Source organism: Ammospiza nelsoni, chromosome 23 (assembly GCF_027579445.1).
Source record: "Ammospiza nelsoni isolate bAmmNel1 chromosome 23, bAmmNel1.pri, whole genome shotgun sequence".
NCBI classification, from domain to species: Eukaryota; Metazoa; Chordata; class Aves; order Passeriformes; family Passerellidae; genus Ammospiza; species Ammospiza nelsoni.
Window position 1 is genome coordinate 1487954 of NC_080655.1, and position 23330 is coordinate 1511283.

At 43.1% G+C, this 23330-nt stretch overlaps 1 protein-coding gene across 3 annotated transcripts; it reads left to right on the forward strand.

The window, feature by feature from the left end:
- Positions 1–411: 411 nt before the first annotated feature.
- On the forward strand, positions 412–23036 carry SRPK1 (SRSF protein kinase 1). 3 transcript variants are annotated; one of them, XM_059488159.1, is made up of 16 exons: positions 412–529; positions 615–675; positions 8891–9009; positions 9895–10003; positions 10418–10505; positions 10664–10751; positions 12089–12195; positions 12845–13010; positions 14035–14060; positions 14555–14768; positions 15025–15456; positions 16871–16971; positions 17820–17927; positions 19239–19308; positions 19754–19846; positions 20534–23036. In XM_059488159.1, exons 1-16 carry the CDS (start codon positions 517–519, stop codon positions 20716–20718), a joined length of 1980 nt encoding a protein of 659 aa, XP_059344142.1. In that variant the 5' UTR covers positions 412–516; the 3' UTR covers positions 20719–23036. The 3 variants fall into 3 exon arrangements, with proteins under 3 accessions (XP_059344142.1, XP_059344144.1, XP_059344143.1); XM_059488161.1 differs by having other exon boundaries at positions 15028–15456; XM_059488160.1 differs by lacking the exons at positions 412–529; positions 615–675 and adding an exon at positions 4598–5818.
- Positions 23037–23330: the final 294 nt, after the last annotated feature.

The following is a 23330-nucleotide window of genomic DNA, read 5'->3' on the forward strand; positions in this document are numbered from 1 at the left end:
ACTGCAAAGGTTTTTTTCCGTGATCGTTATTAAATAAATGATTTAATATTAAGAATCTCCGAGTCTGATGGGCGTTGCACTCTGCTCGGGGCACCTGATTTCACAGACGGATTCAGCGGAAGGCTCAGCGGGCTGAGCGAGGCCGGCGGGGCGGGTACAGGTGCGGGAGCTCAGCGGGCGCGGGAGGCCGGTGCGCGCCCCGAGCGACCAAACGGAGCCCGCACCGCGTCCCGCGCACTACCGGCACCGCCACCCGCCGCCGTTCGGCTCGGGGCGGCTCCCGCACGGCCCCGCGCCTGCGCCCCGCCCGCGCCGCTGCCGGAGCCGGAGCCGCCGCCGCCGCAGCCGGAGCCGGAGCCGCGCAGGGCGGGCGGGGCAGGGCAGGGCAGGGCTGGGCCGGGCCGGGGCGGCTCCGGGCCGGGAGGCGGTGGCTCCGCGCGGCTGAGGCGGCCGAGCCGCGCGTGCCCAGCCCGGCGGGCGCGGCGCAGGCGCCCGGGGCCGCCGGCGGTGGCGGCCATGGAGCGGAAAGGTGAGCGCGGCGCGGCCTCCATCGCCCCGCGGGGCCCCCGCAGGGCCCGCCGCCCTTCACGCCTCTCTCTCCTTCTCTCCCTCAGTGCTGGCGCTGCAGGCCCGGAAGAAGCGGACCAAAGCCAAGAAGGACAAGGCCCAGAGGAAGTGAGTGCGGCCGCGGCTCCCTTCGGGCGGCATCTCCCGCCGGCACCGGCGCCTCTTTGTTCCCCCGGCCCTCCCCGCGGGGCAGGGACCGCCGGGCCCGGAGGGCGCTGGGGGCAGAGGAACGTGCGGGCCCCCGGGGCCGGGCGGGTTTGTAACCGGAGTTAACCGAGCGCACGTTTCGGGAGCGGAGCCGGCGCGGCGCGTGGCCCGGGGCGGCCGTTTTGCCGCCCGGCTCTGGCCGGCTCCGCTCCTTGGGCTGCCCGGGGAACGGCAGGCTCTGCCTTCCCTGCTTCTCCCCGAAAGCCGGCCGGGGAGCTGCCCTGGTGCTCAGGGATGATGATGGGCTGCCCTTGCCGGCTCCCCTTGGCCGCGGGCTGTAGCTCGGACGGAGTTGTCACCGTCCCCGCTCCCAGTCCCCAGGGCATTCAGCAACTGCTGCCTTTAGGAACCACCTTCTCTCCACTCTCTCCTCTCTTGACTCGCTTTCCCCCCGAGATTCCTTTTTTTTTCTTGCCGAAAGAATGCCGTGGTGTGTTGTTTGCTTGGTTCTCTAACTTTGATGCTCTCGTGTGGCTTCTTTCTCACCGCAGGAATGTCATGAGTCTTTATGTGTGGGGAACTTTTGGAGGCAGATGTAGAAATTAGAAGAACTCGAGTAAATACCAAACAATGGCTTTCAGCAGGCTGCACTGAGTGCTGTGTTCAGTGCTGCTCATGGGTTCCTTTCTGCTGAAAGGTGATGTCAGTCCTAGAGCTGGTTCTGTATACTCCATAAAATGCTGCTTATTCTGTAAAATCTCTGGTGACTCAGGATGATTTTACTTGAAGATGCCTAGGACCAAAGATAGTAAGGCTAAGGCTTTGGGGGTGGCAGTTGGAGGGTTTTTTCTTTAGGCCTAGAGTAATGCTTTCTCAGACACATCACAGGGATTTAAAATATTTTTTTCTTGTTGCCTTCAGCTAAGAGTCAGTGGTTTTGAGATGGGGCTTTTGAAGAGTGAGGATACTTAACCAAAGTATTTGGGAGCCATGCATTATGGTTCCATGCTATTCCATACGTATTCCTTGTATACTTGAAGGCAGCATTAGGACAATTTTTGAAATGCTCTCCTCCTTCTCTACTTTCTGTATGAATAATCCATTGTCTCATTCTATACATGTAACTTTTTTCTTTCTCTAGCTGCAGACCAGCAGTACTGACTCAGCCAGCAGAGTTCACAGTGCAGCTGGGAAGGTTAATTTCTGTGTAGGTTTTGAGGTTGCTGAATGATAACTTTCAGAGCTGGCACGTTAGGGGTTTTTAATGAATCTTTTTTTAACCACATATTCAGGACAGGTTAAATGCACTGCTGGTTAGCTCTTGATTTTGCCACTAACCTTGATTTGAGTGCAGAGCTGTGTTATTTGTTAAATGCTGTGTTTATATTCTTACACATTATGCTTCAACTCTTTTCTCTGCTACCATAAGTTTATTAGATTGTATCTCAAAAATTAAAGACACTTGCATGTGCTTTATGCTGTGCAATTAAATGAACTCAGTGTCAGCCTCTAACTTTAGGTACAGTTCCACAACATTTATTCTATTTAAATACAAAGCTGCTCTAGTTAAATCTTCTAAAATAGGCTTAACTGGGTTGTTTCATGACTTTCCATAAAATCTATACTTGAAACCACATGCAATGTGCTTTTAATATCTAATGTTCCATGATAGTTTAGATCACACATTCATTTTTTCTGTAATACATTTTTTCTTTACATTTGCAGTAAATAGCATGAAACAATGATTTTGAAAGGTTGAGTTTAGTATTTTGAATTATTATATAAAATTGTAGAGAATGTTCTGAAGGGAGTAAAAACAATTCAAAATATCTTTCATTTTTAAAATAAATTACAGCTGCTTTAAGTTTACCTACAAACCTAATATCATTAAAAACAGAACAAAAAAACCTTTTGCAAAGCTTAAAAGAAACTGGAAAGTTACTTTTTCATCATCTAGTAGTTAATATTGCTGTTTGCTTGGTTTAGATGAGACCAGTCTAAACTGATGATTTACAGAATCACCTTGTAAATATTAATTATGATTCTGTGTATAAGCTTTTTTGAATATATATTTTTATAGGAACCTCAGCCATTTTCTTAATCTTCTGTAAGTTCAGGATGATCCTATTTCTTTCACTCCTTCCTGTCTCAAAAGTTTCATTTTCTGTCAGTGAAGTAGAGCATGCGTTTATCCTAACACTCCTTTAGAAAGAGAGCAAGCAGAGTTTCTTGGAACTCTGAAGGTGAGAGCCTGTAATTTCCATTGCCCTCATATTTTTTCATTCAAATACAGAAGGGATTATCAAACCATGACAGGACACAACTGAAATTTGCTGGTTTCCATAGAAATCCCTTGGTTTGTGATAGCTGGGCTAGCAGACAGCTCCACAAACAGCTTGCAAAGTGCTCGTGTGGGGGAGTGGGGATGGGAAGGAAGAAGTTTGATTGCCTGTTATTTGTGTTTTAATACCTTTCTTATGTGAAAGCCAGTAGTTATCTTCAAACTGAGCTCCCACAGATCTGCTAATCAAAAGTATGTCTTGGTGCCTCTGAGTACTGGTATTTAAAAGCTAAATGTTTGACCATCTCCAATTTTCAATTTTCTGAGTTCTTGACAGTGGTGTTCCTGTAGCTCTGGGATAGCAGCAAGTATCGTGGATCTGCCCTACTGGCAGAAAATACCAGTTATTTACTCAGAAAAATAGGGATGCAACTGTTAATGAGTTGCAATAATCACAAAATAACATGGATTGTGCAGTCATAAGTCCCCCACCGTCAATGATTTATAATTCAGTTGGAATTTCTTGAGGAGAAAGGCTGCAAAACACTTTTGATCATTTCATACCTGAATCATGCTGGAAGTTGTGTGAAGTTTCCATATTCATTGAGCACGAGGTTTGCCAGCAGATCTGCGTGTGAGCTCTCATTCTCCCTCTAGATGTGCCTTAACATGAAATTACAGGCACACTAAGAAATAGTAATGAGTGCAGCCTGCCAGCATTCCTCCTTAGAGAGACATTGTCTCCATGCACAGATGTGGGAATGGAAGAGGGGTTTTAAATCCTGGCTTTTCACCATGCCACATGGAGCTTCTTCTCAAGTGAAAACACGGAATCCTTCAGTGAGATCTTGCTGGGTTGGGTGTGGAGCCCAGCAAAGCTCTGGCTGCGTGGTTGAGGTGGAAAGAGGAGTCCTGGGGTGTGTTTGCAGTGCCTTTATCTGGTGCCTGCAGTGGGTTTGTCACTCCTCCTGCACTCACTGAACTGAGTTTTGCTCGGGGGCGTTTCATGGGTGCAGTTTGAGCTCACCAATAAGGGGTGACACTGCTTACAAAGCCTGTGTTGTAGGCTACTTAAAATTAGGAAAGCATTTCCCTTCAGTTTCCTGCAGATGGGCGTCATCTTTGCAAATTTCAAGGGAGAGGCAGACAGAGAGAGGAGTAAGGAGAGTATCTTTTTTTGTTAGTGTGTATTTAAGGATGATGGGTGTGACAAAAGTGATTCGGTCTAAATGTACCTTGACTTCCTCGCTTGAGGGTGGAAGGAGTCTGCTTTTGTATCTATTCAAGGCAAGCAATGAGGTAGCATGGACAGTATTTCTGCTGTTTTAGGGACAAGGAAGAATCTTTTCTGTCCAAAACCGAGTTTTGAAGTCACTCTTGAATAGGAAAACCAAACACCTCCTTTCAAATTTTTTTTTTAATGTAAGTTATTGGAGCAGAGAGAACACATTCATGTTTGATGGTGAAGCTGAGTGTGGAGACTTGGCTCTGTGTGTGTCTGGTAATTTATAGAGGGCACCCTTCCTTCTCTGCAAGTCTGTAAGCCACACTTTGTGTGGCTGAGATTTCTTAATCATTTTTTGCCTTCCTTTTTGTGTGTGGACCAGATAAGTGATTCCACTGAAAATGGCAAGAGAATTCCACAGTGTTTTTCCAAATTGCTTTGACACCTTCTGTAAGGAGCAAGTGAGTGACTCAGATCTTAGCTCCTGCAAATAACTTCACCATCCCTGCTGTGCATTGCAGGGGTTGGGTGATATCTTCAGTGAACATGGAGCAAAGTCTTGTCTACAGTGGAAAATTTTGGATGTTTTTAGTTCCTTTTCTAAGATGCACAGGTTTGGCTAAACTATTAAAAGCATTCAAACTTCTGTGAGGTTTTAAGAGGAAAGTATCTTAGACATACAGGTGGATGAAGATGATTTTTTAAACCTCTTGCTTTAAAAGTGCAGGGGCAGCATCATTGTGTCTTTCACTAATAAAGTCCTCCCTAGGAGAGAAATCTCTAAATTGTTACTGCTCTGTCACATTGTTGGTGACTTGTTTCCCCTATCACTTACATAAACCAGCAGGATAAACAGGCACAGGAAATGACTGGGAATTGTGCATTGTTGGAAGATGATGTTAAGTACCCACTGCTGTGAAAAATACTCAGTCCAACTTTTTCAAGAAGATTTGACTCCTTCTGCTTGTTTTGTCATTTTAAGCATAAAGGATAAGTTTTTCTTGTAACTCTGGAAGGGGAGGTGTGGAATTACATCAGAAAATTTATTTTTCCTTTGAACACTCTTTGCCTGCTGAGTGATTGTGCTGGAATTCCTCTATCAAAAGGGTTTCTCTGTCGACAATTACCATGATCCCTGTCTTCATCCCAGCTTTGAATCCACCGGGCTATTGAATAGGCAAATAAAACCGGCTGGTTGAGGAAGATGAAACAAAGTATCTGCCTGAATTTCTAATTTCATTAGAGGGAAGAAGAGACGCGTAGACATCAAGAGGAGGGGATGAATGTTTATGCTCACCCCCCTGCCATGAGTGAATTTGCAGGAGGATCAGCTGAGAGCGAGCCCCAGCCTTGCTGCACGGTCCTTCACCTGCAATGCAGTGCTGGGCAGCTGCAGCTGGGTGCTGGAGGCAAATCCCTCTTCTCCTTCACTCTTGCACAAAGCTTTGCTGCATTTGAGGAGAGCCAGCCCCTGTGCCTGCTGCTGATGTCCCCCTCCTTCCCCAGCACTGTGGTGCCTGACTTTTGATGGCTTTTTCGAAAACTATTGGGCTGTCTTCAGGAATATCTTTATCCATGGGAGGCCGTGCTTCTTGCAGGTAGGTTCCCCTCTCTGATTTTGTCTGGAGAATTTGCAACTCTTCAGGGAATAAGGACCTTTGGGAGGGTCTCTCTAGATGTGGATTCACTCGAATTCCATAGAAGACTTAGCATTTTGCCTTAGCTTTTCTGTTCCACTTTGTTTTGCTTAAGTATAATGTTGCTGTGTAGTTGTAGAGAGACCCTGCAGATGCTGTTCATTCTGATGAATAATTAGCACAATGAGAGAGCAAAAGGAGAAGGTGATCACGGTGTTCTTCTGTAGATCAGAGGTGGCTAGAAAAGAAAAAACTACCGTAGAACACTTGGATTTTAATGTGTAAACAAAAATTTAGTATAAAATTTTTATATACTTTATCTGCATTTTGCAATTTTGACAACAGCTGTTTCAGCTGTCATCTCTAGATGCTGGGCATGGATTTTTCTGCTGTCTTTAACAGCCTTTTGTGCCTTTTAGAGTACTGTCTTTGTGAGCAAAGCAGACAGATGAGGCTTGTGCTTTTGTATATCATTTTTTCTTGGGTATTAATACATGTTCTGCACTGATTGATTCTCTCTTAATCCCTATCTTGGGCTGACATGGTCATTTCAGGGGAAGAGCAGGGTGGTGTGTAACAACATCAAACGAATTTTCACAGGAAGGCAAAAGAATGAGGTGTATTTTGGAGGTGATTTCATAAAGGAAATAGCACTGTAGAGATGTGTGTGACCTGAATTGAGCTTTTTTACATTAGCTGGTATCATAGACTCTAGTGTAGAAGTGAAACGCTTTTGGATCCCCATGAAAGACTGAGCTGCAGGCTCCAGGGTGTGTCGTGTGTGAGCCTGCCAGCAGCAGGATTAGTCAGCCCCTTAGGAGGGGCACAGAAAGCTTCCAGGAGAATGGGCTTTAGTGCTTCCAGTAACTTCTTCCTCCATGCATGGAATTGCTGTTACTGAGAGGCACTGGGACTGCAGAATGGTGTGATGTGTGTGTCTGCAGCACTGCTACTTCAGGGCAATTTTCTTTAGAGTCCTTTTTAATCCCTTACATCCTGTGCAGTTAAAGCAGTGAAAATCCTGAAACAGCACTGGGGAGAATTACACTTTACTACTCAGGCTGTATGTGAGGTTCCTGGCTTAAAATCTTTCTGTCCAGCTCTTGTTCTTTTTACCCTGTCTATAGGATTTGTTGTCTGTGAGCATCTAATCTCCCCTTCAACCATTCTGTCTGTGCTCATTTCTTGCCTTTGCTGCCTGCTCTTAATTTGGGGATAATGTGTGACTTTATTTGTATCTCAATTGTCCCAAAAAATGCAGCAATTTTAAAGAAGCTTTTTGACCTCTAAGACTTTCTGCACCCCCTACTGCAGTTTCCTTCCTCCTACCCCTGACTTATAATTCAGTGACTAAAAAGTTTAAATACTAAATGTCTCAGGGCTGGATCAAGCTGCAGGGTTCTTAATAGAAGTCTCATTAGCTTGGCAGTCTTTGGTTTATGGTTTGAGATCACTAGGCTGTTCCTGAATTTAAAAAAAACAGCAGGACTTACTGACAGCAGAATGAAAGTAAATGTCTGGTGGTGGGTTGTGTCTGGTAATGATCTTTGTAGCTCTTCCTTGTTTTAATGAACTTGAGTTGTGGATTTTAAGTGACTGCAAATTTACTTACCAGGTTGGAACACAAGATTTCTCCCCTTTTCTGATGTTTAAGGTGGCTGTAGTTTGAGTGTTTAATGTGTGAAGTCTCAGCACAGTGCATGTGTAGTAGGTCAGTGCTGAACATTCATTCTGCTGTATAACTGTTCCAAATGAAAATATTACATTTTTCCAAAGGACTGAGATGAGTTAGTACAGCCCTGATAGGATGTGCAGGAGTCCAGCTCAGGACTGAGTTGTGAAAAATGCATCTGAGGGCCTGCCTGTGTTGCTGGCATAGCCACTGGGTGGGCAGTTCTTCCTTCTTGCAGCAAAATGAGCTGAATTTGAAGGAGGGTGCCGAAGGCACCACTGTTATCTGCTGCTCCCCTGCAACAATAGTTTCAATAGAAGAAACTTCCGTGAATTCACTGCTGGGAACTCTCTGTGAGGAATGTTATCTGAGCTTGTGTCACTGCTCTAATGAAGTTTGCTGCCCACTTCTTTGGACAACTCCAGCTTTTTTTAATATCTTCTGAGGAAAGGAAACTTAATGTTGATATCTTGCAGTACTTTGCCCTTAAATCCTGCCAAAGCAAGGGGTCTGTAGGCATTGTTTTCATCACAAATGTTTGCTTTGTACAGGGGTATCTTGAATCTTTGTAGGCATTTCATTGTTCCCTGTAATGCTTTGAAAAGTAAATAAATTACCTGATTTTGGTATTAGCCTTTCATGAGCTGTTTGGCTGTGATCAGTGTGATGCCATGACAGAGCTGAGGTGTGGGAGATGTTTTATTTGGGGGGCACAGGCTGTGTGTGAGGGCATGGAGGTGGCCTTTGCTGATGTGGCCTTCATGAGCAAGAACTCAGAGTGGCACATTTGATGGAAAAATAAACACATAAAATGAACACTTATTATGATTGTGGGAGTGAAAAACCTCCACCACCTTGGTGCCTGATTCCAATCCCTCTGCAATCACAAGCTCTCGGGAGGGTTTACTGAACATCTGCTCTGTGTCCTCCCACTCTCCCTAGTTCAGACAACTGTAATAAACTTTGCATCTTGAGTCAAGAGATGAGCTAAAAATGCAGCCTGCCCCTTGAGAACAGGAGAAATAAATGTCAAGATTAGGGGCTCTAGGGTTCTAAAGTGTTAGAAGCAGAAGGACTGTTAAATATTCATTTGACCTTGAATGTCAAAGGAACAAAGGCCCACAAGTTCTAAAACACTGGTTAACTTTTTCTTTTCCAAAAGAAAGTAAAGACTAATTGATATTTGTATTTAAAATAAAATCAATCAATATTTAAATTTTCAAGTTTTACCTAGGATAACAGAATATAAATCTGCTTTAGAGAAAGGCAGAGAAGGGTTTCAGAGGCTAATATTTCAGTGGGATCACTAAGCTTTTAAATCTATTTTATCTGTGTCAGACATGCAGTGTGATCTCTTTCAGACCTGACACCCAGCACCGCAGCCTTGCTGCTCAGTCCGAGAGTGATCTTCCAGAGCAAGAGGAGGAAATCCTGGGATCAGATGATGATGAGCAAGAGGATCCAAATGATTACTGTAAAGGTGAGCATTTGCCTGTTTAAGATGCATGATTTTCAATGCAATCAAGGAATCCCCTCCATTTCCCATTTGCTGTAGAGAATGAACATAAACTCCCTCTTACATTAAGAGTACTTTGAAACTGCGTATGAAAATAACATTTTTCAAGCCAACATGAAATGGAGAAGGTGGTCTCCAAGTTTCCTTCTGTTATCAGTCAGGATTTGAGTTGCAGAACTGTTTTTAATGCATAAGTTTAAAGCTGTTATCTTTTCCTCTGTGCCAGAAGGCTTTCAATATTGATAAAAGCAAGTAGGCATCTAATTCTTTCTTTTATTTCAATGTAAAAGGGACCAAAAAATCCTTTTCATATTCTTTGGGTTTCCTTTTGAAGATCAGATCATTATCTTGATATCCATTCTTCAGAAGAATTTCTTTCTGCAAATAGCCTTCCCCTGTTTCTCTGAGCAGAAACGAAATACAGAGCAAATGAAAACACCAAATCACAATTTCTTCTCTTTGTTCTGTTTTCTGCCAGTTCCATCTTTGGCTTTTCATGCTTTTGCCTCTGTGATGGAATCCCCCTGTATAGTCAGTAGCTTGAGAGATATGAAGGGTGCAGAGGAGACTTTCCTGTTTTCAGTGGCAGAGTGCCTTCCAGTCAGCAGAATTGCAAGGAGAGCTGTTTGGATCTTGGTTGCAGTTCCAAGTTCCAGATCTTGGTTACCTCTTTCACATTCTAGGCTCAGAGCACACAAAAGCAATGCTGATATTTAGCTGGAAGGTTCTGTTACCATCACAGCCTGTTTTCCAAAGCAGGTGTTTTTCACTGGGGAGATATTTAGCGGTGCTGCAGTGATTGTGATGCTCGTTCCCCACACCTGCTCTCTGGCTGCTGTGTTTTTCCAGGGGGTTACCACCTTGTGAAAATAGGAGATCTCTTCAATGGACGCTACCACGTGATTCGGAAGCTTGGATGGGGTCACTTCTCCACCGTGTGGCTGGCCTGGGACATCCAGTGAGTGCTCCTGTTCCAGCTGCTGTTCCTGCCAGGCATGCACAAACCTGAGCAGAAAACATCCTTTTATTTTTGGATAAAAACACAAAGCATTAGCTGTCCACATCCTAGAACAGGAGTTTCGTCTGATATTGTGCATGCAAGTGTGTGGGAGGGACTTAACAGGACAAACCATATCTGTGGGAAGAGTTGTGTTCAGTCTCTGACCTATTTTTCCATATTTTGAGAAATGAGTAACATGAATCTTTTGTTAAAAAAAGACTCAAAGGCAGTCTTTTGAGTGTTTAAACCTTATTTTTCCATGATGCATGAAATATAAACTCTCTTGCATGCAAAAGAATCGGGATAATCCTGGAGAATAGGTTCTTTGTATGAGCATTAACAGCTCCCAATTTACTTGCCATGTGTGCACAGAGGGAGGAGATTCGTGGCAATGAAGGTGGTGAAGAGTGCAGAGCACTACACAGAAACAGCACTGGATGAAATCAAATTGCTGAAATCGGTGAGTGCCTGAGTTGGGCTCAATTTTATTTTATTCTTTTTTTCTGTTTTGGGGAGTTTTCATTTGTCACATGCTTGATATTTCCAGATGATCAGGAATTTGTGTAGGACCCAGACAGTGCAGTGGATCTGACATCACAAAAACCTCTTTCTCTGCAGGTCCGCAGCAGTGACCCAAATGATCCAAGCAAGGAGAGAGTTGTTCAGTTATTAGATGACTTCAAGATTTCAGGAGTGAATGGTTCCCGTATCCTTTTGTGGAATAAAAGCCAAGAATTGAGGAGATGGGAGTTTCTTGGGCAGCTGCCCTGCTTTGGCAAGCAATGCCCAGGCATCCCTTTTCCTGCCCAAGGAAAGCTGTAGGAGGATCTGCCTCCAAACTGCCTGCTGAGCTCACATCCAGGGTGATGATTCAGTCTGGGGTCATTTGTGTCAGCACTGCCTGCTTGTGCTTTTCATGTTCTGCCTCCAATTTGTGAATCAGGACTGAGTGGCTGTGTCAGAGCTACCTCTGAGGCTGGAGAGCCCATCTACCTCAACCCCTCAATTTTGCAAGCAGCCTGTTAAGAACCTGTTATTTCAGTGCAGCATGTTAAAATCAGTAGCTGAAAATAGCACATGAGCCATCTATAAGTTGAAAATAAGCTTGGTTATCAGGTTATGGAAACATCTTACTTTGTAATTTATCAGCATTGTTAGGATGTTTGCAGTGTATTTCTCTGACAGCGGGAACAGCCTTCTCACAGGCAGTGATTGGTAAAAAATGCTAATAATGGATCCTTAAAGTTTGAAAGTTGGACTTTTATGCATTGTTTTCACTTTGAGATAAGTTAAATTTTATTTCAATGAGAATTGCTGGGCTGCTTGAGAGAATTGAGCTGCAATGTAGACCCATAATGCATTTTCTCTAATTTTTTTTCTGAGTAAATGTTGATTTGAGTTTATATTTCTTCCACTCTTGTGAAATGTATGCTTTCTGCCAGAGTAGATGAAAAGGAGCCTAATAAACTCATAGAAGTTTGGCTTCATTGCACTGAATATGTCACTGGAGTGACTGTAGCTGTTGAGATCTTAGAGCTCCAAAGCAGATCATATAAATATAGTTGAAATCCAGCCTTGTCAAAAGTTTGTTTTGCTGGTAAAGAGGCAAAGGAGGGCAAAGAAAGTGACTTCATTGGTCTGAAGATTACTTATGAAATGGAAATTTTATTATCTTTTCAGGTAATGCTGGTACAGAGAGATCTGGCATCAAGTTTTGCCTGGGGCAGAAGCGTAGGCTGTTCCAAAACATACAGTAAATAATGATGTACATTTGTGCAACTGGCTCCCACTCAAAGCAGGAGGTGGCTACTGCTGCAGTGACACCTCTGTGCAGCTCCATCCCTCTGTATTTTATGTTATTTTAGGTAATGGCACTGTTGTGTAGGATAGAATGGTGCTGTTGAGGAAGGCAAGCTGTGTCAGAAGGATGAGGGTTCTTTAACATGAAGTGCCCAACTGGTTTGGATTTCTTTTCATCCTCAGTCCTGGGAATTTGGGGTCCTTGGGTCTGGATGTCCAGGTTTTTCCTTTATTCAGTTCCAGATATCTGTATGGTGTTTGAAGTTCTAGGGCATCATCTCCTGAAGTGGATCATCAAGTCAAATTACCAGGGTCTTCCACTCCCTTGTGTCAAAAAAATCATCAAACAGGTGAGTTCCAGTTCTGACTGCACTCTTCCTCTTGACCCAGTTAAAAATCTTTCACTGATCTTTCTCAGATCCAAGCAAACAAAAGTTAAAAATATGTGATATCTCCTTGATGCAACAAAATATGATTGGGTTAGTACTTCTTTACTGCAAGCTCCTTCTGCTGCAGGTAGTTGTTTTCTGACACTTAAACCGTGATGGTTTTTGCTTTTAACCTCTTCTTACCTCAGCCATTCCTCATAAGTGAAGTATTTTTTTAAGCTGTGACAGTAAGCACAGTGCCTAATGATGGGAAGAGCAGGAGAAACTGGTTCTCCCTACTGGGTGGTAGCTGATAAAGAAACACCTTTCCACATGGGAGGTTCAGGGGTGGAGGAAAGTATGATTTTATTGTAGAGTATTAAAATTAGATTTTTCAGCTGTGGTAAGTTAAGCTATGAGGGTAAATAAGAGTATTTTAAAATGGTAGCTAAAATCTGTATGCAAATCTGTTATTGTGGAACTGGGCTGTAACCACTGATCACAGCAGCTCTAACCTGGAGCACTCTCAGACACACAAACCCTTTCATTGGCCATCCCAGGCACTTTTGCGTTTTCACTTTGCTCCCAATTACATTGTCTAATGGCTGACTTCCTTCTCCCTTGCCTGCAGGTTCTTCAGGGTCTGGATTACCTGCATACCAAGTGTAGAATCATCCACACAGATATAAAGCCTGAGAACATCCTGCTGTGTGTGAATGACCAGTACATTCGCAGGCTGGCTGCAGAGGCAACAGAGTGGCAGAGATCTGGGGCTCCCCCACCATCTGGCTCTGCAGGTGATTTTTATTTTCTTTTTTTTCCCCTGAAAATTGATGCTATTTCTCCCACATACCCCCTAATCATCACTAAGGAAAACTTCCTGAGTATGGTAGAACAATAATGCAAGTAACCTTTGAAAACCTGAGTGCAAATTGGGAAATTAGTCATAAATTGTAGTTCAGATGATGGGGAAGGCAGTTTGTGTCAGAAAACAAGAGGGAGGATAAATGCTCACTGGAGGCTGCTTTTAACAGCAGCTATTAGAGAATTCTGTGAATTCTGTAAGCTGACACTGGTAAATCAGTCTTATGTAGCACAGTGTTGGTGCACTCAATATGGAACTGGTGTAAAAATGTGGCAAAATTCTCACATTTCCTTCAAAAGTTTATTACCTTTCATTGCATGATGCTGGAAATGCATTTGATGACAGTTTCAACGAGATGAGTTACCTGTTGTCAGTTTGGAAAACTGTAACAAAACCAGCTGCCTTGACTTGCAAACATCCTTAAAGGTCTGAGGGCAAATTCTCTTGTGTTCCTCCTCAGAATATCCATCTGTAGTTGTGTGTACTTTTCAAAAACCACTGCAGTGTGTATGGGAAGGCTCTGTCAATCATAATCTTACAGCACCAACATTGAGCTGAACTGATCACAGCATATCTTAGCTTAAGGAAGCTCCCTTAAGTTTGGTATTTTAATGCTTTGATTTGCATTTTCATTTGGGTAGTATGCATAATGCATGCAGTAAATGAAGCTACGTGGCAGGAACTCTTTGATATCAGTCAAGCAAGTCTCCTGTCTGAAACTTGAATTATGCATTTGCTCATTTGATGTTTTTTATAATTTTTTTTATTGTTGTGTTATTGTAGAGAAATGAGCCTTCAAAATCACATTTGCTGATAGCATTAAAATGTTGTTATCAGATCACATAGGAGAAACGTACCTTAACATCAGAATGCAGTTGCAGTTTTTGAGTATAGCCATTCTGATTTACTGATCTTCCTTTCCCATTCTGATTTACTGATCTTCCTTTCCCTTTCAGTGAGCACTGCACCTCAGCCTAAACCAGTAAGTGTAAAAGCTTTCACCTGTAAGTATGCATCCTCTGATAGTATCGCCTTCACTGTTTCATAATCCAGTCAGCATTAAGAGAGACCAGTCTCATATCAGAAGGAAAAAATGTGATTTGTGTTTGGCATAGGTATCAGGCTCAATGCTGTCTTGGACTTGCAAATGGTGTTGGTTCATTTATCACCAGAACAAGGAGTTCTTGTGATGATCTCAAGCTCTGTTGAGAAAATGACTGTTCTGTGGAGTCTGAGATCTCCCTCACTTGGAGAATAATGTTGGTTTTTCATGTCAGGGCAAAAATGCATTGGTAAGAGCTATACACAAGTAGTTCAAAACCCAGAATAGCTGCTTTTTATCTGGGAGAGGAGCTGTCTCCAGCATTTTCATCAGAGACTGTTTCCTCAGCTCTAAGATAAATTAAACCTTGGTGCATTTTAAATTTATTGAAGTATAAAATGTTAAGTCCAATTTCTCTGCTTGCTTCTGCGTAGGCTGACAAAATGTCAAAGAATAAGAAAAAGAAGTTGAAAAAGAAGCAGAAAAGACAGGCGGAGTTGTTGGAGAAGCGAATGCAAGAGATAGAGGAAATGGAGAAGGAAGCAAACCCTGAGCAGACACAGCCTGAAGAGGAGGAGGAAGCTCAGACTCCTGTGGAAATGCTCATAAAAGTCAGTCCATCAGAGGAAAGTATCAACAAAAAGCCAGGTATGGACCTAAAGCATTGGCAGCATGGCATGGACAGTGTTGTCTCATGGATATGGGGAGGGTGTACCTTTAGCAGAGGTGGCTGTTGTCATTTCACCCGGGAAATCTCCTGTTCCAGTCTGAGAGAATGGCTGTGTCCAGTCCCATTTACAGAACTCCCATTTACAGAACTCCCTCCCTCTCAGGCTGCCCTTGAACACCTTCCAGCTATTTATTAAGACTTACTCTGCTACATTCTCATCTTCCCCTCTTGCAGCAGAAACCCTTGGACAGGAGGGATCCAATCTCATGGAAAGCAACGTGGAAAAAGACGCTGCAGAAATCAACTGCAACGGGGTGATCGCCATGACGGAGCTGACAGACTCTGGGAACGAGGGCTCCGTGCGCCTCGAGGACGACCTGCACAACGCCAATGCCCCCGCCAATGCCCCTGCCACCCAGCACCCTGACAACTTGCACAGCTCTAATTACACCCAGCACAACAATGACTCAGAGCTCGGGCCCCAGGAAGCAGTGTTGGACTTGTTTGTGCCCGTGGCTCCAGAGGATTCCATGGTGTGCCAGCCCGTCCCCAGCCAGGGGCAGGCACTGAACGAGCAGGGCATCAACAATTTCCATCAGGAAAGCATCAGGACAGAGATCCCTTCAGAGGATGAGAATGAGACTAACAGCCCCACAGACAACAAAGGTATAGGAGAAACCTTGTAAGAAAGGGCTCCTTGATATGTGGGAGATTTCAACACTTCATCGTTTGAACAAAAATGTGAATTTTGTAGCTGAAGTGATCAGAACCATCCATTTGAGAGTTTTCCTGCCAGGAATAATTAACCTGACAATCATACTCCAAATTGTTTGTTGTTTGTAGGTGCTGGTTGTAGCTGTGCCTGTTTTGACTTTGATTGCTTAAATATTCCTACTTTTTAAAAAAACACCTATGCCTTTGGTTTTCAGTGCAGGAACATTTCCTCCTTTGAATCAGGTGCTGCTTATATGATTTTCATTAAGCTTACAGATTGTCACTTGCTGTTAAATTAAGGGATAGGTATGATCAGTGTGTTCTGACAGTTTGGTTCTTAACATGGAGCAAAGGTAACTTCTCTCCATTACTCAAGATGGGTAAATGCTTTCCCATTTAAAAAAAAAAAAAGGTTATACAGTGTTGGGAAAGAAACCAAATTTCTTTAATGCTTTTATTTAAATATTATTTTCTTCAGAGTGGAAAAATTGTGTCTTGTAAGCTTAGGAGAAAATAAGGCATGAAATGGTGTACAGCAATTTAAACACAGTGCAGGTGTGTGTGTGTTTAATATGAATTGGTAAAACTGTCCATTTTTGCATCTTTGTGTTCTTGCCAGGTGATAAATATCTGCTGGGAGAAGGAGGGTAAAACTACCATTTGGACTTACTAAAAAAACATGTTCTAGCATTTTCTTGCGCACAGTACCACTAGGGGAGTTGTATGGATGAAAAGTAACAAGAAAAATTTGGATTTTGAAACTTGAGCTGCACTTTGCTGAATGCCTCTGCTAGGTTACTGACATCTTTTGCTTCTCACAGCCTTCTCCCAAATTTACAGCTTCAAACTCTCCCAAATTTTTGGTTCAGAGGTACAGCTGGATGCCATTTAGTGACTTAATACTTTTGTTCTCCATTGTGTCATTCAATTTTCCCAGTATTTCCTTTAGCTCTTGTAATTGTGTTGCAGCAGTGAGTGAAGGGTATGTCAGAATGATGCTGTAACTTGGGGACCCTTCCTTCAAAAATTTAGGAAGGCTTAAGGGAGGTTGTGAGGTTTGTTTTGTTTTTAGCAGTGCCCTTATTTCAACAAGTTTTTGTTTTTTTTAAATATAGACAGGCTGTGCTGGGAAATAGTCAGTGTTGCATATGCTCATTTATCCTTCTGCTTAATGACACCAGTTGGGCCTTAATGATGTTGTTGATAGAGCAGAGTGATGCTCATTTTTATACCCAAGCATCAGGGAGGGAACAGTTCTAATCCATCAGGAAAACTTCCTGGCTGGGGAGAGCTTGGTAGGATTTGGGTGACAGATGGTGACACTGCCTGTGAAGCTTTAATCAGCTGTTGTACACATTGCCTCTAGGAAAATCAGCTGCTGGGAATTTCCTTCTTAATCCCCTTGAGCCCAAGAATGCAGATAAGCTCAAAGTGAAGATAGCTGACCTAGGAAATGCCTGCTGGGTGGTAAGTTTGGTCTTTTCACATGGACTTTTTAAAGCTGCAGATTCAGTCACTTTGCCAAGATGGAAAATAATCTGTAAAACACATCCTTAGAGCTGGCTGTGAAAGCAGTGACAGTTTCAGGGAAAAAGAGAGGGGAAGCAGAGACACAAATAAAGAAATGATCCTCTAAACACAAGATTTCAAGCCACGCTTTGGGTGCCTCCCTGGCATTTGGTTACTTCTTACAGGGCTGTGAGCTGTGTCACACACAGAGTGTGAAATCTGCTGTGTGAAGTTGCTGAAGGAGCTTCTGAGTCTCCAGGAGAGCCTAAAAAGTTGCAAACAATTGCTCTGATGTGCTGGTTCTGGAGCTTGTCAGACCATTGCACATGAAAGAGACTCGCACAGTAAAAATCCCAAGTTTTATTCTTTGATGGTTGTGCTGTGCTGCTTTCAAACGTTTGATATTTCAAACAGAAGAAATGTCTTTTTTTACTTGGCTTCTAAAATGGCAAATCACTTCAGATCTGTTGGGAGAGACGAGTCTCAGCTCAGAAGTCTCACCTTATCTGCTTTAAGGTAGCAGCACCATGGCCTGTCTGCCAGGGCTGGGTAGGAGATGCTGCAGAATCTTCCTTTATTCTGCTTTTGTGGCTTGCTTTCCTCTGAATTGCTGGATTGTTTCACTTGGAGGAGGAATGTACAGCATTTTAACAGCACTTAAAGAATATAAGGAAATAGTTAATGAGGATGTAAAATGCAGCTGAAATGTAATAGCAATGAGCTTTGATCCACTCCAGCCTTGCAGGTTGTTGATTCTCCTCTTGTAAGCAGTCTTGAGCTGTTAATCAAACATTTCTTCTCCTTAGCACAAGCATTTCACTGAGGACATCCAGACCAGGCAGTACAGGTCCCTGGAGGTGCTGATAGGGTCAGGGTACAACACCCCTGCAGACATCTGGAGCACAGCCTGCATGGTGAGTCCTGCCAGCTGGCATCTCCTGCTCTGCCCCCTGAGCTGCTGAGGGATTGGCCAAAATCCCTTACAAGTGTTCAGCCACCTTCCAGACTTGTTGAATAATAGGTTTCCACATCACAGTTGTTTTGTAAATTTATCCTTTTTTCTCCACATGTGGCTTTCCTTTTGAAGGTTTTGTTGTCCAGCATCAGCAGATTTCAAATATGATTGTAGTTTGCCATCATGCTTTCTGGAAAAACAGGACAACCAGGCAATTCTGAACACAATGTCTTTTTATATTAAAAAAAAAGCCTTTCTGCTGCATCTAGCACTGTTTCACAGTGCTTTCAGTAGCATTTCTAATTTTAATTATCCTCTGCAGGTTTGGAATTGATGTTTAGTCTGAGTAATGCTGAGATGAGGAAGAAGCTGTTCCTTTAACAGCTGCCAAATGTAGAATATGACAATGAAAAAAATCAGTCAAGCCAGTTAATGCATGTGTCTTTTCAGTGTCCCCACTCTGTCCCTTCTACAAATCAAAGCTTGGGTTTTATAATTTAAGCTTGGAAAAATAGACTTTTTTGCTGTCTTGGAAAACAAGCTGGGGTTTTGATGAATGAGGTAAAAGAAAATGCAGAAGGGTGATGTTTTCTGTGCAGAGCATGTGGCCAGAATTACACAGTGTGCCTGATTCCATTGTTCGGCACCAGCAGCTCTTAAAGAAAATTGAGAATACAGAAGGTCAGGGGTGGTACAAGTTCAGTTGTGCTGAAGGTCAGTTCTGAGTACAGGTGAACACATGAGGGGTGAATGTGTTACAGAATTTAGGAGTGCTGAGTTGAAATGAGGGCAGATGTTTTTCTCATTTAAAATGTGTTTTCATCTCTGCAGACAGATGTCCAGAGATTAACTGTTTGAAAAACATGGGAAACCTGGGGAGAGGGAAAATCCCAACAAACCCCAAGCAAAACAAAACAAAATAACCAACCCCAGAAACTGTAGTTTGGACATGGTGTTATTTTTGCAAAACTCTGAAGAGGAAAGGCTGAGCATGTGAAATACCTTAACTTTGTGGTTAACTGGTGGCCCTGCACCCAAAATCCATCCCAGGTGTGCTTATGATGCTTTTAATGCAGTTTTAAAGCATTGCAAAGTCACTGCACAGCTCAGGCTGTGATGGAATATTTAGGATTATAGCTGTTTACTGTAGTTTTGCAGGTTATTCTTTCCCACTGCTTTGCTTCTGGCCCACAGAGATTTGCAGAGTCAACCTGCAGCACATCTTAGAGTGTTTTGAAGTGATTTAATGTGCTCATTTCTGTTTGTTTAGGCCTTTGAGTTGGCAACAGGGGACTATCTCTTTGAGCCTCACTCTGGGGAAGATTACTCACGAGATGAAGGTTTGTTTGGCTCAGTTTTTCCTTTTTAAAGTGGGACTTGAAATCCAATGGTTGCATTTTCAAAATGAGCCTTGCCTTACAAATCAGCAATGCAAAAGCTCCTTGCAAAAAGATTATTTACCCAAATCAGCAGCAGCTGTGCTCAAGTTTCTGCAGTAAAACACTGCAATGAACTCCATGCTCTTGTTCTGGTGTTTTGCATTCCTCTGGCTGCTGGATTCTCTATCTTGTGTCTCAAACTGATTGTGCCTCTAATTGCCCATATTTGTTTTCCCTTGCTCCTTGTCTTTGTTGTTTCTTAGTGTAACCTGATTTCATGTGGGTCTCCAAAGTTATTTTTAAGGGATAGTGTCTTTATATCCCAGAGCATGAAACTGGCATAGAGAGATTTTGTGTGGATGAATCTCATTGTCTTTTTTGGTTTTTTTTTATTTTTCACATGCAGATCACATTGCATTGATCATAGAACTTCTGGGGAAAATACCTCGCAAGCTCATTTTGGCAGGAAAATATTCCAAGGAGTTTTTCACCAAAAAAGGTAAAAGGAAACAAAGCAAATATCACTTTATCCCCTCATCTCTTGCCCAAATACACAGGAGTGGAAATGCCTGTTAGAAATAGATACCAGCAAAGATGGCATCTTTGAGTCTTTCCTTTGTTTTATGAAATGTTTTATCAGTAAAACTGCAGCTAAATGTAAGGCACCTTAAATAGTGCCTGGCCTCATGAGCCATGTTGCTCAGAGCACAGAACATTATCATCAAGTCCTGAGTACCCCAGAAATGTACTGAGTCAAAAAAATTAGGTTTTGACCTAGTTTAATAACTCTGTTTATAAAAACAAATCCTTTTTTATTAGCAGTGTGTTGCTTTCTCAAACAGTGCTCCATGCATTGCATGTACCCCAGAGTCAGTGGCACAGTTTATCTGTCATGTCAAGCACCATAATTGGTGATTTAATGAAATTAATATTTGCTGATAGGGGATGTGAAGTAGCAGGAGCTGAAAAAGAGCCCTTTGAGGAAGTACCTCTCTACAACAGGCTTCCAAAGCACATAGAAAAGGGGGTTTAATATAACTGACTTTCCCCTTCAGCATCCCTAGCAGTTTGTATCCCCTTAGAGCAGTCCCTGAGCTCACCCTGTCATGTTTAGCTGTTTAGCCAATTTTACTGAGCTGCTCTGTTCCTGCATCTTACACTTAAACCATTTGTCTTGGGTTTTCAGGTGATCTGAAGCACATCACCAAACTGAAGCCCTGGGGCCTTTTTGAAGTGCTGGTGGAAAAATACGAGTGGGCCCAAGATGAGGCAGCTGGATTCACAGACTTCTTACTCCCTATGCTGGAGCTGATCCCAGAGAAACGAGCTACAGCAGCAGAATGTCTCAGGCACCCCTGGCTTAACTCCTAGAAGCTTCCAAGCAATGCCACAACGTTAAACTCTGGTTTACAGCATAGCCTACACACCCAGCTGCCCTTTCCCAGATCCATTTTTCTCCTTGTTCACTTTCAGTGTGGAGTTCTTCCTTCAAGGCTTCCAAGATTTTAGATAAATCTAAACCTGTTCTGCTGAGTTTGTTTGTGTGACTTAATGGGGACTCTCCTCAGCCAGTGGGCATCATCTGTGTTTTTGCCTTGGTTGGGCTTCACCAAAGACTATTTGACTAGAATAAGATTGTTCCTCAGTCTCCTCACTGTAAAGCACCGTGTGTGACAGATGTGAGCTCACCCTGCCCGGGTATCTCCCTTAGCTAAATTCCAACTCTCCTTCCTTCCTTCCCATGAAGATCTCACTGACTCAGGAGTCAATTTTCCCACTGTTGATCAGTAGCTACTGGTGGGGTGAGAAACAACAGTTGGCATCAAGGTGCTGCCAGATCCTTGGCAGAGCAAAGACCTTGAAATCCTCCATCACTCTCTAGGTGTCTACTGTATTCTGTGTTCTTTGCTTTCCACTCAGAAACGTTTATTTAGTTCTAGCTGCTTTTGGAAGAGCTTTTTAAACCTAGGTTTTAGTATGTTTATTTCTCCCTCCAAAGTGCCCTGTCCATTTACTTTTTCTCCTCCCCCGTGCCCTTGATAGTCAGAATAGTTTCTGGATTTGGTGATGTTTTCTACTCCAACACCTGTGACTAAAAGGTGACAGCAAAATCAGCAGAAGCTGGAGCTGACTCAACGCACAACCCTCAGCAGACAGATGGGTGCACCCTCAGCCTGCAGAGAGAGCCTCATTGCAGGCACCTCTCAACTCTTAATTATAGTGAGCCATACATTTTGGGGGTCTTTTATCCCTTACTGGCACTTTTTTTGCCTTGCTTGAGGTGGTATTCATGAGAGATTGGCTTTCACTGATGCAGTCTGCTCTGACTTTTCATTTTTGACCATTCACTTTTTTTTTTTTCCCAAGGGAAGGGTTGCAGTGCCTGTATCACAGCCATGCTGCAGCCCTGCACTTTGAAAATCAACACTTGAAATTCCAGTGGAAAGATTTCTTTTAATTTGCTTCATGTGCAGGCCTTCAGAAATAACTTCCCAGGATGGGACTGCCTTTTATTTTCTGGGCCTTTAGCACAAGAAGAGAGCTAGCAGAAGTGGAAGAGAAGTGACTTTTCCACGTAGATACTGGATTTGAAGCTGTTTCTAGAGTTACCCTGAGTAAGAAATGTTCTATGGGGTTTCTATGTAAACTTCTCAGAGAGGGTTTGGATATAATGGGTTAAATGGATTAATTTTAATTAAAAGTTAAATGACTGTGGCATTTGATAGTTCTGTGATGGCTTCTTCTAGACCTGCCCATCCTGTTACAGATTCAGTGCATCCCACTCTTGTCTAAGCAAGATTTGGCAGCATTGAGACTTCAGAGTCACTTCCTCACTCTGGACCAAACAAAACAGGCTTTGGATTTGTGGTGGCCTGCAGAGGGTAGAGGTTGCTGGAGACCATGCAGATGCTATCCAAGACCATTTCCATTGCCAGAGCTGCCAGGACCACTGTTCTGTGTCACTTCTATGTGTGTGTGTGTGTGGGAGTTGTGGTTCATGAGGATCATTCACTCACAAACCAGGTCATTTAACCCACTTGAACAGAGTTTCTCCAGTTCAGAGCCTGATTTGGCTTATTTACGCAAATCATGCTGCATGTTCCTTTAGTGGTAGATCAGGTTCTCTATGCATACAATAAAAAAAAATTGTATTTTTTGTATGGTAACATACCAAAAAGTGTTTTAAACTGCTGAGTTAACCTTTTCCTTTGTTTTTTTTTTTTTTCCTTTTATCTGGCATATTCCAGTTGTGGGTCACTTCTGTGTCTGTTACAGGAGCACTGCAGGCAGTACTGGGTTCCAGCTGACTGTGAAGGTAACTTTGGCAGGGCAAACAATTCCTGAGGTCGTGAAAGCTCACCCAGCCCTGCCTGCTCGAGCCTGGCTGATGAAGGAACATTTCCCACAAGGGGTCTGCACTCTTTGACTGTTGAAAGCCCCTGGCCATCCTTCCTTCCCTTCCCTCTGCCAGCCCTGACTGGATGAGGGGTTTTTACCATGATAGCCAAGCCAGTGATTGGAAGCCCTGCAGAAGCAGCAGAAATCATGATTTCATGATTCAGTCTTGTACTCTCTGCTTGTTCACTTGGGGTCTGTTCATTTCCAAATTGCTGTGACATGCTCACACTAAAGGATTTGTACTTGTGTCAGTCAAAAACCTGAAGGAAAATACATTTTTATTCTTTCTACTTGGGTGCTTTGTCTTTTATTTTGTTTTCTCCTTTGTGAAAGCCCTGCAATAAACAGATTATTTAATAACTGAGCCCTGGTTTTCATACATTCCCCTTGTAATTCTGTTCCAAGTCACAGGCTCAGGGATGGAATTTGCTTCACTAATGAAAATTCAGCTTTGATTTCCAGAATGAGATCGATTTTGTTGGTGGTGTTGTGATCCATTTTAAAAAGGGGAGAACAGTAAAAAATAGAACTGCTGGAATTTTTCCATTCTAAAATACAGAGGGTTTCCTCTGCCCTCAGGAGAA

Excerpts from the sequence above, each read along its gene's own strand:
- SRPK1 (XM_059488159.1), top strand. Across the intron at positions 10,752-12,088 it reads TTCAGGAGTGAATGGTTCCC|ATATCTGTATGGTGTTTGAA; the intron begins GTATCCTTTTGT and ends ATTCAGTTCCAG. Across the intron at positions 17,928-19,238 it reads TCTGGAGCACAGCCTGCATG|GCCTTTGAGTTGGCAACAGG; the intron begins GTGAGTCCTGCC and ends CTGTTTGTTTAG.